This window comes from Camelus ferus, chromosome 7 (assembly GCF_009834535.1).
Source record: "Camelus ferus isolate YT-003-E chromosome 7, BCGSAC_Cfer_1.0, whole genome shotgun sequence".
In the NCBI taxonomy this organism is placed as follows: domain Eukaryota; kingdom Metazoa; phylum Chordata; class Mammalia; order Artiodactyla; family Camelidae; genus Camelus; species Camelus ferus.
The window spans coordinates 528,062-543,556 of NC_045702.1; the positions used below are offsets into that span (position 1 = coordinate 528,062).

Sequence of the window (15,495 nt, forward strand, 5' to 3'; positions counted from 1 at the left end):
ACAGTCAGAATGGCCATCACTAAAAAATCTATAAATAATAAATGCTGGAGAAGGTGTGGAGAAAAGGGAACCCTCCTACACTGTTGGTGGGGATGTAGTTTGCTGCAGCTGCTACGGAGGTTCTTTCAAACACTAAAAATAGAGTTACCATATGATCCAGCAATCCCACTCCTGGGCATATATCCAGAGAGGACTCTAATTTGAAAAGATACATTCACCCCAATGTTCACAGCAGCACTATTTACAATAGCCAAGATATGGAAATAACCTAAATGTCCACTGACAGATGACTGGATGAAGAAGCTGTGATATATTTATACAATGGAATATTACTCAGCCATAAAAGAAGAATAAAATAATGCCATCTGCAGCAACATAGATGGACCTACAGATTATTACTGATTGAATGAAGTAAGTCAGACAGAGAAAGACAAATATCGTATGAAACCACTTACACGTGGAACCTAAAAAATTATACAAATGAACTTATTTACAAAACGGAAACAGCCTCACAGACATAGACAACATACAGATGGTTACCAAACGGGAAGGGTGTTGGGGAGGGATAAGTTAGCAGTTTGGGCTTTGCAGATACACACACTGCTGTGTATAAAACAGATGAACAACAAGGACCTACTGCAGACCACAGGGACCATACTCAGGTTCCTGTAATAAGCTATAATGGACAAGAGCATGAAGAACAGGTATTTATGTGTGTGTGAAACTGAACCACTCTGCTGTACGCCAGGAACCAGCACAACACTGTCAATAGACTAGACTTCAGTGAATAAAAAACTATCACCGTTCTAGGCACTTTTCCTTGCAGGGCTCCGCCGACCCCACCAGTACTGTCCCGACCTGATCCGCGGGGACACAAGCCACGTCGGTAACGTCCCCAGAGGCCAGGACTCCAGCCCCGGCACCTGGTGCGCCCACAGGCTCAGTCTCCCGCGAGGCGTCCGCACCCACCTTCCCGGGCTCCATCGCCGCGCGCAGGCCCGGGGCCGCGCAGCCGTCTGGGGCCAGGCCGGGAGGAGACGCCCGCCCGCACGCTGGGCCCGGCCGGCGTCCCGCCTCCTAGCAACCGGCAGGCCGGGCAGCGAGCGCCGAGCGACCGCCGGCCCGGCATGCCCCGCGGCGGCCCCCAGCGCGCTTGCGCCTCCCCGCCTCCCGGCAACCGGCAGGCGGGGCAGCGGAGCGCCGAGCGACCGCCTGCCCGACATGCCCCGCGGTGTCCCCCAGCGCGCCTGCGCCCCCCCGCCTCCTAGCAACCGACAGGCGGGGCAGCGGAGCGCCGAGCAGCCGCAGCCCCGGGACTCCCGCGGGGCCCAGAGGGAGGGGCGCGGAAGGGAGTCCTGCCCATGGTGTTTGGTTCCGGGCGTCCTGAGGGCGCGGGGTCTCCCCCCTGTCGGTGACTCTAGATGCGGGGACGGAGCTGGGCCGGGCCCGCGGGCCGCCGGCAGCACCGCAGCTGCAGCGGGGAAGCTGAAGCGCGGCCGCGGGCCCGGCGGCGGCGGAGTGAGCTTCCGCCCACTTTCCCTCGTGTTTGACGGAACACGCCCTGCGAGGTTGGTGGGACTCAACAGTATTTGAAACAGTCACTATTTAAAGATTCAGGTTTTATACAAAACAAGAGACAGAGGACTGAAATACTGAGACACATTATGCCTCTCAGGTTTATTTTTACCACAACCGTGTTTGTTTGAAGTTTAAAAGCCAACCCAAGACTAAAGAGGTGTGGGTCCCAGTAGGGTGATGCGCGTTGTAACTGACACTTAGCTCTGTTTCTGCAGACTGTCAATGTTCCTTGAAGAGTGCACTTGACGTTGGGGGGGGGGGTGGAAGAAGGGGAGACAGACCGGGAGGGGGAGGCTGTCAAGTCCTGCGCTAAGGAGCAGCCAGGGAGTGTGTTATCAGGGGTCTCTGACTTTGATATCACGGTTTTTCTGTAGATGCACATTTTGCAGACGTTGTGTTGTTGAGTCACATACTATTAGGAACCAGTTTACGGTTTATGCATCTGTCTGCTTTGCTCCGGACGTAAAAGCCATTTACTCAGCTCCTTGCCTTAGAGAAATTAAACACAGATCCAACAAGCCTTTGTATTTAATTGGCCTCTGCACTACTACCTTTTTCATTTTCACTCAGCAGCACTTAGGAAGGACGCAAACAGGAAAGGGGGTTATGAAAGGTAATTTCAGTGATAGCTACTATTAATTTAGGGACTGCTCCCAAAGGAGGCACCACACTAACACTTTCCACTTGGTAATTCGTTTAATTCTTACAGCGGTCCTGTGAGGTAGGCTTGTTGCTGTTTTCCAGATGAGGAGGCCGAGGCCAAGAAAGATTAATTCAGTTGCCTAAGCTCACACAGCTAGGGTGGTGGATGGTCTGATGCCAGAGTCCATTCTCTTAACCACTGTCTCACTCTTTGTCAGCTGAAAACAACTGATACTGGAAAAGCTTCAGACTGTTGACTGTAAGGATAAAGTCACCAGCCGCAGTATTAGAGCAAGTCACAAGCGGACGCTGCTGGCATGACCTGAACCCTCTCCCTCCCCTCCCCAGTGCAGTCTCAAGCTCTAGTCAACATCCCTGTGTCTTGATTCTGTTTTTCTTCCACTCCAGCCCCTACCAGCCTATCCTCCTCCCTTGCAGGTAGCAGTCCAGCAGGTGACTCTTGCGTCACTCCCTGCTTGTCCCCACCTGGCTCTCACCCAGTTCCCCAAATGCACCATATTCACAGGGCTTTGCAAATGCTGTCTCCTTCTCCTCACCATCCCCACCATATTGGCCAAATAAATGTCAATGGAGGAAGTGAAAAAATCTTTCTCTCCTCAGACTTCTTAAAACAATTCTTTTCTAAGTAGCTCATTTGCCTGTCACATTTTACCTTGTGATATCCCTTTATCACCTCTATTCATCTGAGGACATGGGGACTGGTAGAGTGCTGGAGACAGCTCCATGAACGCTGCCTGGACCTCTAGCCCTCACAACTGCCTGGAGGGAGATGTGTGTGAACCGCTGTGGCAGAATGTGAGTGTGAGGGCTCCTCGTAAGATGCAGTGAGTGGGAAGTGACAGGCTCTGTCTGGAAGAAAGGAATGAGGTCGGGAAGGGCCTCACTTCAGGTGGACCTTGAAACAAAAATCACCCACCAGGCAGAGAGACACAGCATTTTAGGGGAAAAGGAATATGGGTGCAAGTCCGAGGGAGGAGGGAGGGTCTGGAGGGTTCAGGAAATGGGATAGCTGTGTCTATAACAGTGCTGTCCAGCAGAAATACAATGCGACCCACAGGGCTGATTACAAATTATCTGGTAGCCACACTTTTTAAAGTGAAAAGACACAGATTAAATCAAATTTAATCATATATTGTACTTAACTAAATATACACAAAATGTTATCATTTTGTCACATAAAATATATTTAAAATATTGAGTTGTTGTATACTTTTTTGTGCTCTCCTTGAAATCCAGTATGTACTTTATCCTGACAGCACATCTCAGTTCAGATGAGCCCCATTTCCAGTGCTCAGAGCCCCACGTGGCCAGTACCTTCCCTATGGGCAGTGCAGGACTACAGCAGAGGGTGTGTGAGTGGGGGTGGGGGGCATGCGGTGGGTGGGAAGGCTGGAAAGGGGACAGGGCCAATTTGTAAAGGGCCTTGAATGGCATGGTGTGCAGGTTTGAAGAGTTAGGTTGGGCAGTGATGTTCTTCACATGGGAGAGGAGGCTGTGTTTCTGGCAGACGGCTGGGCAGCTGGGGAACTCCCGAAGCCCAGAGACAAGGCGGGAGGCTTGGTGGGCTTTGTGCGGGTGCTCCTCTGCTGGGGGTCCTGTCCCTTTCTCTCCACCAGCTTCAGCCCTGCTCACCCCGGAGCCTCCACTGCTCCGTCGGCATCCGATTGGTTTGTCACAGTCCCCCGTATCCTCTTCCCTGTAATTTAAAAATGTCCAACTTCCTCACTAGACTGTAAACCTGCACAGTTGCAGGTTGTGATAAAAACAAAACTTCCCTCCGACCCCCCGCCGTAATAAACAACTTTGTTACAAAAGCCACATAAGGATAGTGTCACTGTAGAGTGTGGGTGTGACACAAAACCTAAAACCTGGTGAGGAGTCTGTGTGTCTGAGCTCCCGTCACTAGCAGCTTGTTTTACTGCCCCGTGCTTCTGTGAGCTCCCCGGTGAAGGTGGGAATTACCAGGTACCTGCTCTGTGGGGACTGAGAGGATTAAAGGAGTAATTCTGTCAAGTCCCGAGCACTTTGTGCCTAGTGCAGACTGAACACTTAATAAATGTTCGTTATGAATGCTTTTTTTTTTATTACTATTGCTACCATCATCTGAATTATAAGCATTTAGAGAAGGTGGAAATGGGTGGGGTACCACAATCATAGCCTTCATTTGTAAATTCATAAATTATCTTGATTCTGTTATCGTGTGAAAGGAATTGGAGCCCTTTCTGGAATTTCAGAGAGCCCATCAACACGTCTTTCTTATCTCAACTCACAGGGAGACTGTGGTGGAGAACCCCAGTGCCCCTCAAGTCCACGGTCTCCCGCGGTCCACTCTCCTCCAGTGTGAGCAGACCTGTGAATGTGATTGAACTACAGTCCATGAATAGCCTACTGATGACCTAAGTCAGAGGGAGATTATCCTGAATGGGCCTAACTAACATTAAAAGGAGGTGACATGTCAGAAAGTCACTGCTGCAGTCCTGGGAGAGGAGAAAGCAAACGGCCATGACAGAAGGGGCCACGTGGAGACAGCTGAGGGGGACCCCTGATGTCCACCTACAAAAACTGGGACCTGAGTCCTACAGGCTCAATGAGCCTGGGAGAAGATGTCAGGTGACGTCCCCAAGGAGACCATAGTTCAGCCAACACCTGCCTTGCAGTTACTAGGCCCGAGCAGAGGACCCAGCGAGGCTGTGCAGACAGCATCTTCATCATCGGCAAACACTGAAGTGGGGCCTGCGACTCAGTGCGTGGCTTCCGCGGGGAACTCTACTATGTACCAGGTAATTGAGACCTCCCCCATGAACATCAGGCGCCCCTCACGGGCACGGAGCTGCCTCAGGGGCTCCTGAGGGCTGAGCTGTATCAGTGGATAAGTTGCATCGTAGAGACGAGCATGAGGTGCAGACAGGATTAACTCACCACCACAAAAGGCTTCCCAGAGGAGGAGACACACAAACTGGGCTCTGAAAGATGCTCAGGAGTTTTGCAACGGAGAGAGACCATGGCACGGTGTGCTGAGCGTGCACAGCAGCGGGACAGCCAGGCACAGACCCCCGGCCCCGGACCCCGGACCCCAGACCCCAGGAGGGAGAGGAGCTCTGTTGGCAGTGCACAGGAGCTTTAAGTGCACGGTAGAAGCAAAGTAAACTACAGTTCATAAGCAGGGAGGGGAATTAATCAAATCTGCATTTAAATTGGTCATTTGATAGAAATAGGGACTTTTAGAAATAAGTTTGGAAATAATTTCACGTTTAGGTAACTATTTGAGTACAAAGAACTCCTTTGTCTCCATCACCCGGACCTCCACTGTCAGCCTCACCAACTTGCCTGCTCCCACTAGCCTGTAACCTGTCTGTCCTTTACCGTCTACGTGCACACACTTACATTAGTCGTCTTCTGAGTCACTTGACAAAGAGCTTCAGATATGGTTACCTATCACCCTGAAACAGTCCAGCACCTGTTTCCCCCAGACAAGGACCGCCTCGGCTCCACAACCCTCCCAGTCAAGAAGTAAACAGCAACCAACTCTGCTGTCTAATCCACAGACTGTCCCCCAAACACTCAGGAACTTACACTGCATGCAGTTTTACATTGCATTCAGTCTCCTGGGACCTGGAGAAACTTCAGTTTCTCAGTAAAAAAACAGGGGGTTCCTAACACCGCATCTCTGCGTGAGTTCCCAGCCACACATGGATCCAACTTCCTGGCAGAAGTGCCCCAGAAATGCTGCTGGGCTCCTCTCAGCACAAAGAATCAGGTCTCAAAAACTAACCTGGTTCCCCCCACCCGCCACTGGCAACAGGTAGCTGGGTCCTGACTGCCGGCTTTTCCCTTTGTGATTGATATGTCCCTTGTAGCAGGTGTTAAAACCTCCCCCTGCCATCCTTGGCCTCCACTGATCACTCACCTGGCACTGCGACGACCGCTAAATGGAGGTTTTGTTTCCATCACATTTCCCGGGCACTCTTGGCTCACTCATTCACTGACATCCGTAAGGACTCACGGATCCTGCTTTACTCACTGGGCTGTAATCTGCTAATATTGCCCTTGATTTTGCTGCTCAAATGATCCCCGGCTTAATCATTGGGTGCCCCTCTCATTGTCTCCAGTGTTCTTTGATGTCATGTGACTCTTGGAGCATTTTCTTACTCTCTGGCACAAAAAATACTTGAGGCTCATCCTGTAATTTCCCCGCTCTAGCCCAGAAGTCAACTATTTCTCCAGAGATCCTGCTTCCCATCACTGGGGAATGGTATTTAGAAGTAAGATCGGGAACTACTTGTCTGTCCATCTGTGCACATACATCAAAACACACTCGTTTATACTCCCTCCAATTCCAATACAACACTTCACAGCTCTTTCTAGCTTCTCCCTTTCCATGCTTATGAGCCCACCAATGGCAAGAAACCTGATTTCATTATGTTCACTGTGTGTGTGTCTATTTGCAAGTACAACCAGGCTGACTAGTCACTAGTGCTAGGCCCACTACTGTGTCCTCCGTGCCAGGGAGGGAAGGTCTCCAAGGAGATTTTAAAGCAGGCTTAATTTAAGGGATAACAATCAACTCAGAAAATTCTATAATAAGCTTAGCAAGCCATAAAGGACCAAGCCTTTTCTAATCCCTACAGACGTACAGAACAGAGACCTGCTTGGGTGGCTCAGATGAAGAGTGTGTGGTGGTGTCACTTAAGAAGCATCTCAGAAGCCCAGGACCAGGAGTCTGCACGAGTTTGGGCAAAATGAGTCTGCTTGCCTCCTAAAAATTCTCGCTGATCATCTGCCTCTACAAGAATTATGTCAGGAGCCACTGCAGCCACTGACCTTCAACACCCCCTAAGAGGAGCTCCAGGCAGAGATCAGGAATGCTGTGCTCTGGGAAAGCTGGCAGAACAGGCCTACAGATAGAGATTTTCAGAAGATTTTATGAGCCCAAATTCTTGTGTCTCTTCATATCTGGAAAAGCACTGAAATCATTAACGGGGACACCTGCTCCTTGGGACTAGCAGCATGTGTGCTGCCTAAACGTGTGCTGACCGCATGTCTCCCCAGCCTCACCAGGACCACGTGCACTCACCTCCCCTGCATTTTGGAGCAGCCTCAGAACCACCTGAGACCCTGTCTCCCAGGGTAGAGTCCTCATTTTGCCTAAAATAAAATTTAACACACAGCTCTCACGCTGTGCTTTTTTTTTTTTTTTTTTTTTTTTTTTTCAGTTGACAGCAGCATAAAAGCAGAGAAGCAGACTGTGCCCCCACCCTCTGCAATGACACCTGGGCAGAGGTTGGGGGGTGGATAGGGAAGAGGGAAGGGGGAGGGGTGGATGGAATAGCTGACAGGTCCCCAGTCCCAGGTGGGAGGGGAATCCAAGACAAAGCAGAACAGGTTGAACTTAAACGGAAGGCAGCACTCTTCTCTGAAACTGGACAGGCCTAGTGCAGAGGCTGAAACTTCATTCTTCTGACCAGAACACTCACACTGATGCTCATCTCTCTTCTGGGAAAGCGAAGGCCTTTCATTGGAGAATCATCTATGCAGAAGGTAAGGAAAGAGTAACACAAAGAGGCCACAGGAGATTTGGGGTACAGAGTAAAATGCTGGCAAAACCCCCAAGAGCTGGGCTGGGCCTGGCGTTTGACTCGGTGCAGGGAGATGGGTTCTGCCTTGTGGGAAGTGGCCAGAAGTTCAGTGGGGTCACAAAGGCGGCAGAGGCTTGAGGCTGACTGGGGCGTAACACGGGCCTGTCTCTTGGGTGTACCTGACATCCCCAGGCCCCCAGGTCAAAGGCTTCATCACAGACACACAGGACTTCTCCTGGGACATGTGTTCACCCAAGTCTTTATCCATAGGATGTGATTCAACAGCTCTTTAGAGGAAGGATCACATGACAGAAAGGCTCATGCTCCTTCCTGTGTTAACAAGGCAATTACTTTTTTTGCGTTGTGATTCGGTCTTGAGTGAAAGGTGGCATTAGAGCATCAAGTTGCTGCCTGAAAAGGGATGAGAGGCACCAATTTACGTATTTACAACTTACATAATGTAATTTGGGGAAGAGCAAGAAAAGGAAAACCACTTCCTTCGCTTGCTTGAGGTTTAGTGCCCTCGCTCAAAGTTGAGTGTTCTAGCCCCTAGAGTTTATCTGATACATATTTATCTGCATAGCCACACACACACACGCACACATGTGCACACTATGTACAGACTCAAATGGGGGAGGGGAGGCATGGTTTATGTATTCAGCACCTGCTGTGCCAGGCACTGTGCTGTACTGAAGATGTGATAACGGACATAATAAATATGTTTCTTGTCCTCATGGTCTTAGAGCCTAGTTGAATTACTAATGAGACTTTGGCAAAGCTACCAATGCATGCAAATGCTTCCCACACCCAAAGGTTCATGCGAGCAGTAAGTCTTTTGCTGGCTGCGTCTAACAGGGCTGTGACTGCAGTTAGTCTTTAGCTGTAGTTCTTCTTCAACTTAACAGGCTTTTTCTCTTTTGTCTGCACAGCAAACTGGCCTGTGGGACATAACAGTTTTCTCCTGTAAATGCCAGGCTCTACCCCTGCAACTACTGCATAGTTGTCTTGTCATTTTCCAGAATCCAAACAATATGGCAGAGAAGGGCCACGTGACATGAACACGTCCATCAAGAACTTAAAAACACATACGCAAGCTACATTTCTCTCCAGTAATCCCTGCTCTCCTGAAGGTGATCATTCAAGGCTGCCAGCAACACAAAGACTTGAAGAGTATTTGGGGGTGGAGAACTAGCCCTCTTGTTATAAACTGAATTAAAATATCCCTGGAACTCACTAAATACACTTATAAACACTTACCTAGACTGTCCTCTGCAACTGTTTGGCTTTAAGTAGACTACAGAACAAATACAATTACTGGCTACTTTGCCGGAAACCAGTGATGGAGAGCTGTCTATGCTTCTGGGAAGTCTCGGGCAGGTGCCAGCACCTGCGGGAGAAGCTGCCGTGTGCACCTGGAGGGCAGGTTCAGCAGCCCCGCACCTAGGGCACATCCAGGCGAGCGAGCACTCAGGAGCCTAGCGGTCGTATTTTCATGTCTCCAAGACGGCTGGGGGTTCTGGGTGCTGCGGGCTTTCCGCATGCCTGGAAACGCACACCAGGCTTTACGGCCCACAGAACCTATGTTTTTTAATATCTTAAAAGTACCTGAAACATATGTGGAATCTTAAAAAAAAAAAAGACGAACTTATTTACAAAACAGAAACAAACTCACAGACATAGCAAACAAACTTATGGTTACCAGGGAGGGAAGGGGGTGGGAAGGGATAAATTGAGAGCTTGAAATTTGCAGATACTAATAAATATAAAATAGGTAAACAAGTTCATCTTGTATAGCACAGGGAACCATAGTCAGTATCTTGTAACCTACAGTGAAAAAGAACATGTGAACGAATGTATGTATGTTCCTATGTGACTGAAGTATTGTGCTGTGCACCAGATATTGCCACAACATTGTAAACTGACAGTACTTCTATAAATATATATTAAAAAAAAACTGGGATTGATCTAAAAAAAAGAAGTACCCGAAACAGTAACTTTCAAAAATTTGGCAAATACAGCACAATCGCAGGACAGTGCGCCCCTCCTTTCACGCTAACCCCGCAGGAACCGGGGCCCAGGAGCCAGCACCGTCCCCACGCCGCTAGGCGGACACCAGCACCAGGTAACCCACCCCACCCCTCCCCTCCCCTCCCCTCCCCCCTGGGGCCCGCCCACACGAAGACTTCACGGAGGCAACGCCCACCCCGCGGGATGACATACAGCGGCCCCGCCCACCGTGGCTCAGGGGCACTCCGCCAGCCAGCGCGACAGCACGGCGGCCACGCCCATCCCACCTCAGGGGCGCTTTCCCTGTCCTGTGAGGTGCCACCCACGCCGGCCCCGCCCACCCTAGATGACGCCACACAGCGGCACCGCCCACTCCCGCCGCGGCGGTGGGATGACGTCACACGCTGGCCCCTGCGCACCCCGCGTTGGGCGGTGCCCAGGCAAAGGGTCACGCCCAGCCGCGGCCCGGGCCCCGCGGCGCCGCCGCCCCGCCCTGCGTGCTGACGTCACGCGGCGCCGCGGGCGGGGCGGCAGTACGGTCCCCTCAGAGGGGCGCTGGCGCGCTGGCTGAGGCGCGTCGGCCGGGACCCGCGGGATCGCTGCGCGGCGGGGCGATGAGCGGCGCCCGGGCTCCGGGCCCGGCGGCCGGCGCTGCCGGGGACGAGCCTCCCGGTGCGGCGCTGAGCGTGGACGTGGCCGGGCTGCTGGCACAGCTGGCGCGCAGCTTCGCGCTGCTGCTGCCGGTGTACGCGCTCGGCTACCTGGGCCTGAGCTTCAGCTGGGTGGCTGCTGGCACTCGGGCTGCTCGTGTGGTGCCGCCGGAGCCGCGGCCTCAAGGCCACCCGCCTGTGCCGCGCGCTGGCGCTGCTGGAGGACGAGGAGCGCTCCGTGCGCCTGGGGGTGCGCGCCTGCGACCTGCCCGCCTGGGTGAGTGGGCGCCGCGCAACCCGCCCCGCCCCTGACCCCTCCCGACACGGCTCCGCCGTGGTCGGGGGTTCCCGGTCCGCCACCTCTCCGACCCCGCCTACCCGCCCGCCACTGCCCCTCCCGGGTCAGGGATCCCCGCCGGCCCCGACCCTGACCCCGCCCAGGTCGGGGGGGGTCCCCGCCTGCCCCAGCCCACCCGCCCACGTCGGGGCGTCCTGAGCTCAGCCGGCAGCCCCGCCGGGGTCGGCGTCGGGGTCCTGAGTGCTGTGTAAGTCAGGAGTCCTCGCCGCCGTCGCGCGGCCCACCCGCCGGGGTCGCCCTCTGCCCGCCGTCCCTCTTGGAAAAGGCACCTTCCCTCCGCCGCGCGGGTCCGAGCAGGGCGGCGCAGGTGAGGCCCGCACAGGTGAGGCGCGCTCCGCGCTGTCCTGCCTTGGCCACGTCGCCAGGCCTCCCCGTGCAGAGGCCGTGACTCCTGCCTCTGGAATGTGGGCTCGGGGCCGCCGGCTTCCCCGGCCGGCCTGGACGTGTTCCCTCCCCTGCGGAGAAGGCAGCCAGCGGTGGGGGGAAAGGGCGTTTTTCCTCCCTTCCTGAGAAGCCTCAGCCGTTTCTCGGTTGTTTCTGACACTGTTGAAGAGCAGTGGGGGTTCCTTGAAAGATCTGCTGATGTTACGATAGCTGAAGGTTTGTTTCACTTCTTTGGAAGTAGCATAAGCTGAGTAACGTTTATGCAGGGTCACCTCGAATGCGTTGTGAATTAAGGGGGCTGGGGGAGGAAGTTATGGAAGAGTTACCCTATTAGGAAGAGTCATCGTATTGTTTTTACCTCAAGCAGTTCCCTGCATAATTTATTTATGCAGCATGGAAAACGAATGCATTTGGCTCCCCCATTCTTTTTAACCAAAAGTTGGTGTCAGTTTCAGACCACACGAAGTAGTGCTTATCTAAGATAAAGGATGCTCATATTAGGCTTGATGTAAGCTTCATGGAAAAGTGGCCAGTCAGTGACTTTGAGAAGGGTCCTTTTCTCTTAGAGGAGACAAGGGCTTGGATATGATCCCTGTTTCCAGTCATAAGACACTTTTGAAGCAAGGCGTGGAGTGCGTGACACCAGGCAGAGGTTGGAAGGCAGGGGTGCCCCTCAGCTCCAGGAGGACCTACTAGATACTACCTTGTGATGACAAGCTGCAGGTGCAGTGAGAATCTAATAGTTGGGGACTTTGGAAATTTAAAGTTCTGTCAATACCTGCTGTTGTATTTGGAAGAATCACATTAAGTAGTGTGGTGTAGCTTTCAGCCAGAAGCAGGAAAGAGGAGGAAGGTGTAGAAAACGGGACCTCAAAGTAACCAGGGTGGGAAGAGACAAGACAGAGGTGCACTTAGGGAAGCAGGAGAGCTCTCAAGTGGGTCTTGTGGTCTTCCGTTCCACCAAATTAAATGATTCCAGAAAGTAGCTAAAAACAGAGTAAGTACATTAACAAAACAGCTGGTGTTATCAGGGTTGAAATTCATAGAACTTGGTGGTGCTGACATGCATAGATACCTGATTATGGAGCAGTGGTACTAACATCAAATTTGCTTATAAAAGTCATGAAATGCACACTGTTTTAACATAATAAATTAACAGGTGCAGTTGCTGCCATATTGAAGGACGAGACAGATTCTTCCTCTTTTTTTTTTTTTTTTTTTAAACAGAAGGATGATTAGCCAGAGTCTTTTCTTGGGTTTTCCTCTGTGTGACTTAAACTGATGAACATGGTGTTCATCTCACAGTAAGGAATTTGTATTTTCTCCAGAATTTTTCACTTATTTATTTCAAATGTGTATTTGTGCTCCTATCACACATATGTTTACTCAAACGTGCCTGTATTGTTTAGAAAACTTCTGTAAGGATTCACAGGAAAACTTGACAGTGATCATATCCCAGAATAGCACTAGGAGTCTGGGGGCTGAGCGAGTTCTTTTAATGTTTGTTTTTATTGGGGCCCCATGTGTTATTTTCATAATAAAAGCAGTGAGGTACACTGTCTGGAAGTAGCTAGGGCAAATCAACAATAGAAGAAGCTGTGCACAAGAACCATGGAGGTTTCTATGTTAGTAGTACTTTGATTTTGACTGTACGTGCTTAGGTTTGGGGGTTCTGAACTTTGGGCTGCTTTTTTGCTTTGAATGAGATGTATTTGTGCAGATTTCATGGTGTGTCATGGACAGCTATGATTCCTAGCAGGGGGGAACAGGAAAACATAGCCCAATGTGGTACTCACTTCCTAACCCCATTTGTGAGTATGTCTACTGACAGCTTTTCTTCTTTTTATTTAGTAAAAAATTTATACTGTCTTTGTAAAATGAGATGATTAATGGATCTTAATACTTTGAGAAAAAATATATATGTACTGCTTCAAATTAAGGCTATTAGGTTATGAAAAGTGGCTATCACTTAATATGTGATAATTCTGTAAGACTTTGGTCCTACAGCTTTAATGTAAACCACATTATTACTCATTCTCCCTTTTTTTCCCATCAGTAGGGAAAAGGCATGGCAGGTTTGAGCTGATGGATTGAGGACTGGCCTTTCTGTTGTACCAGTGGTCTCCCCTTGTTAACGGGCCCTGTAAGATTAGATTATAGGTGAAGAGTATTGAGGAATTTTTGTAGAGATGAGTAAGGATGACTTTCCCACTGCTTTTTTTTTATATGAAAAATTATAACTTGGTGTGGTGTCTGCCCCTTTCTTGCTCTCACTTCTGACAATAAATGCTGATTCTACGGCTGCTGGTGAGTGGAGACCCAGACCTGTCGTAAGTGACGGTCAATCTTTTGTTTCTCTGAGAATTGATGATTGGGATTTAAAGCATAGTCAACTTCCATGTTGTCCTGTTTTTTCTATTATGTACAATCTTTATTTGGGGAACAGTTTTCTTCTTCCCATGGTTCTTCTGGGAAGTCTGGGAGAATTTAACTCTAGCCAAAATTTAATATGTATAGGCCAAAATCCAAATGAACGAAAGAAAAGAATACATTTTGGTCTCATGTAAAGGAAGGGCAAATACTTTTATTCTCAGTGTTAATCACTGAGTTATACTTTTGAAAATTTTTGTGAAGACTTGTAACAGAAAACAGTTTGTGTAGCTAAATCAGGAGTCACAGTTTAGCTATTTTAAACTGTGGTTGCAACTTTAGCACCTAGATCCAAGGGCGATATGTGCTGTGGGAAAATGTTAGAACCCTCCTCCTACCTGTGAAAGGGACGGAAATGCTCTCTGGTCTCATTTATACCCACTTCTGCTGTAGTTCAGAGGGGAAAAGGGTGTCGTCCAAATGCGTCAGAAAGTTAGAGCTGAATGCCCCATGGCTGGTGGACATAAAACACTAAATACCTGTTTTTTTAGTTTAAACTAAAAAATGGATTTAAATTTAGGACATGCATCCATCAGGTTGTATGTTCTGGTTTTAGTAATACTTCTGTTTCAGATGAATAGTAGCCTCACTTTACATTTCAAGATAGAATATCGAGCTAGGATAGAACTATAAGTAATTTAAATAGATACATTAATTTAAAATATGTGTAGTGTATTTATAGTAAGTTCATATATGTTATATTAAGTTATATTAACTATACTTATAAAATATAGATCTCGATTCTGTGAAGAACCAGTTGTGAACAACTGACTAGTGATTCAGTGTTCTCCTCAGGCCTCTGCTGAACCTCTGATCTCTGTGGGTTTTCATGGTTTCTGCGTTGATTACAGCATTTCCTCTTGAATAATATCACAGATATTGTGAATAGATTAAAAACCATTGAATTGTACACTTTAAATGCCTGAACTGTATGGCATGTGAATTATATCTCAGTAATGCTGTTAAAAAATATTATAGACACTGAATTTCTTCCAAAAATAAGAAGTGAAACGATGAGTTATAGTACAAAGACAGCTGTTCAAACCTCCATATGGAATTCCAGCTAAAGCTGTTATAATCTTTAAAAATTATTGTTTCAATATAAATTTGGAAGCATTTACTTTTAAAGACTATTTAATGAAAAGGGAAGCTTATAAATGAAAAAAGTAACTAAGTTAATATTTTTACCTTAAGCCTAATGTTGCTTTAAACATTGATACTCTCTGTTGGCTAAACGAACAAATAGAAATGTGACCGTGCATCAAAGATATAAATATCCTAAATGTGTATGTTTTTTATAAGTTTTAAACTCTTATCTTTAATTCAGGGTATCAATATGTAATTACAATGTGTGTTTCAGAAATTTATCCTGTAGATTGGCTTGTTTTATGTAAGATACATTCTATCATAGCATGATTTTAGAATGAACTATTTTTAGTCTTTTGCATTTCATTATGTTTTGTTAAGTCATATCTTCTTTAGTTTCCATGACAATGCTTCCTCCATTTAAAGGTCTGAGGACCACTGCATGCAGACGTGTAAGATGTCACCTTGCCTTCACGTGTGTGCTCTCTTCCAGGTAGACAGGAGGTAGGGCTACAACTGAAGAGACCTGGTGGGTGGGTCAGAGCAGAGGATGGGCGGAGTTGGTGGTAGGGGCACGCATAGACACACTTAGGGACGTTGAAGAGTAAGCAGGAACAGAGACATGAAAGTGCAGAGTTGGGGAATCTGGCATATCCTAGGGTGGAACTCTGGGGGTGCCTGGGCTCTGCCATCATGAGGCATGAGGTGAGGAGGGCGATGGAAGGTTGGACCAAGGCTCAGACTGGTTCTGGGCCCAGGGGTG

The 15,495-nt window shown here is 49.1% G+C and overlaps 2 protein-coding genes across 2 annotated transcripts in view; one reads left to right on the top strand and one right to left on the bottom strand.

Annotated features, from left to right (window-relative positions):
- Positions 1-1,192, bottom strand: part of WDR60 (WD repeat domain 60) — a 42,074-nt gene extending 40,882 nt beyond the window's left edge. The window contains 1 exon segment of the mRNA XM_032484358.1: positions 970-1,192. Within this exon segment, the coding sequence (XP_032340249.1) occupies positions 970-984 (15 nt within the window). The 5' untranslated portion in view covers positions 985-1,192.
- A 9,149-nt stretch (positions 1,193-10,341) lies between these two features.
- The window catches only part of ESYT2 (extended synaptotagmin 2), a 70,973-nt gene continuing 65,819 nt past the window's right edge, over positions 10,342-15,495 (top strand). Inside the window, 2 exon segments of the mRNA XM_032482965.1 lie at positions 10,342-10,609; positions 10,611-10,751. Of these exon segments, the coding sequence (XP_032338856.1) occupies positions 10,439-10,609; positions 10,611-10,751 (312 nt within the window). The 5' untranslated portion in view covers positions 10,342-10,438.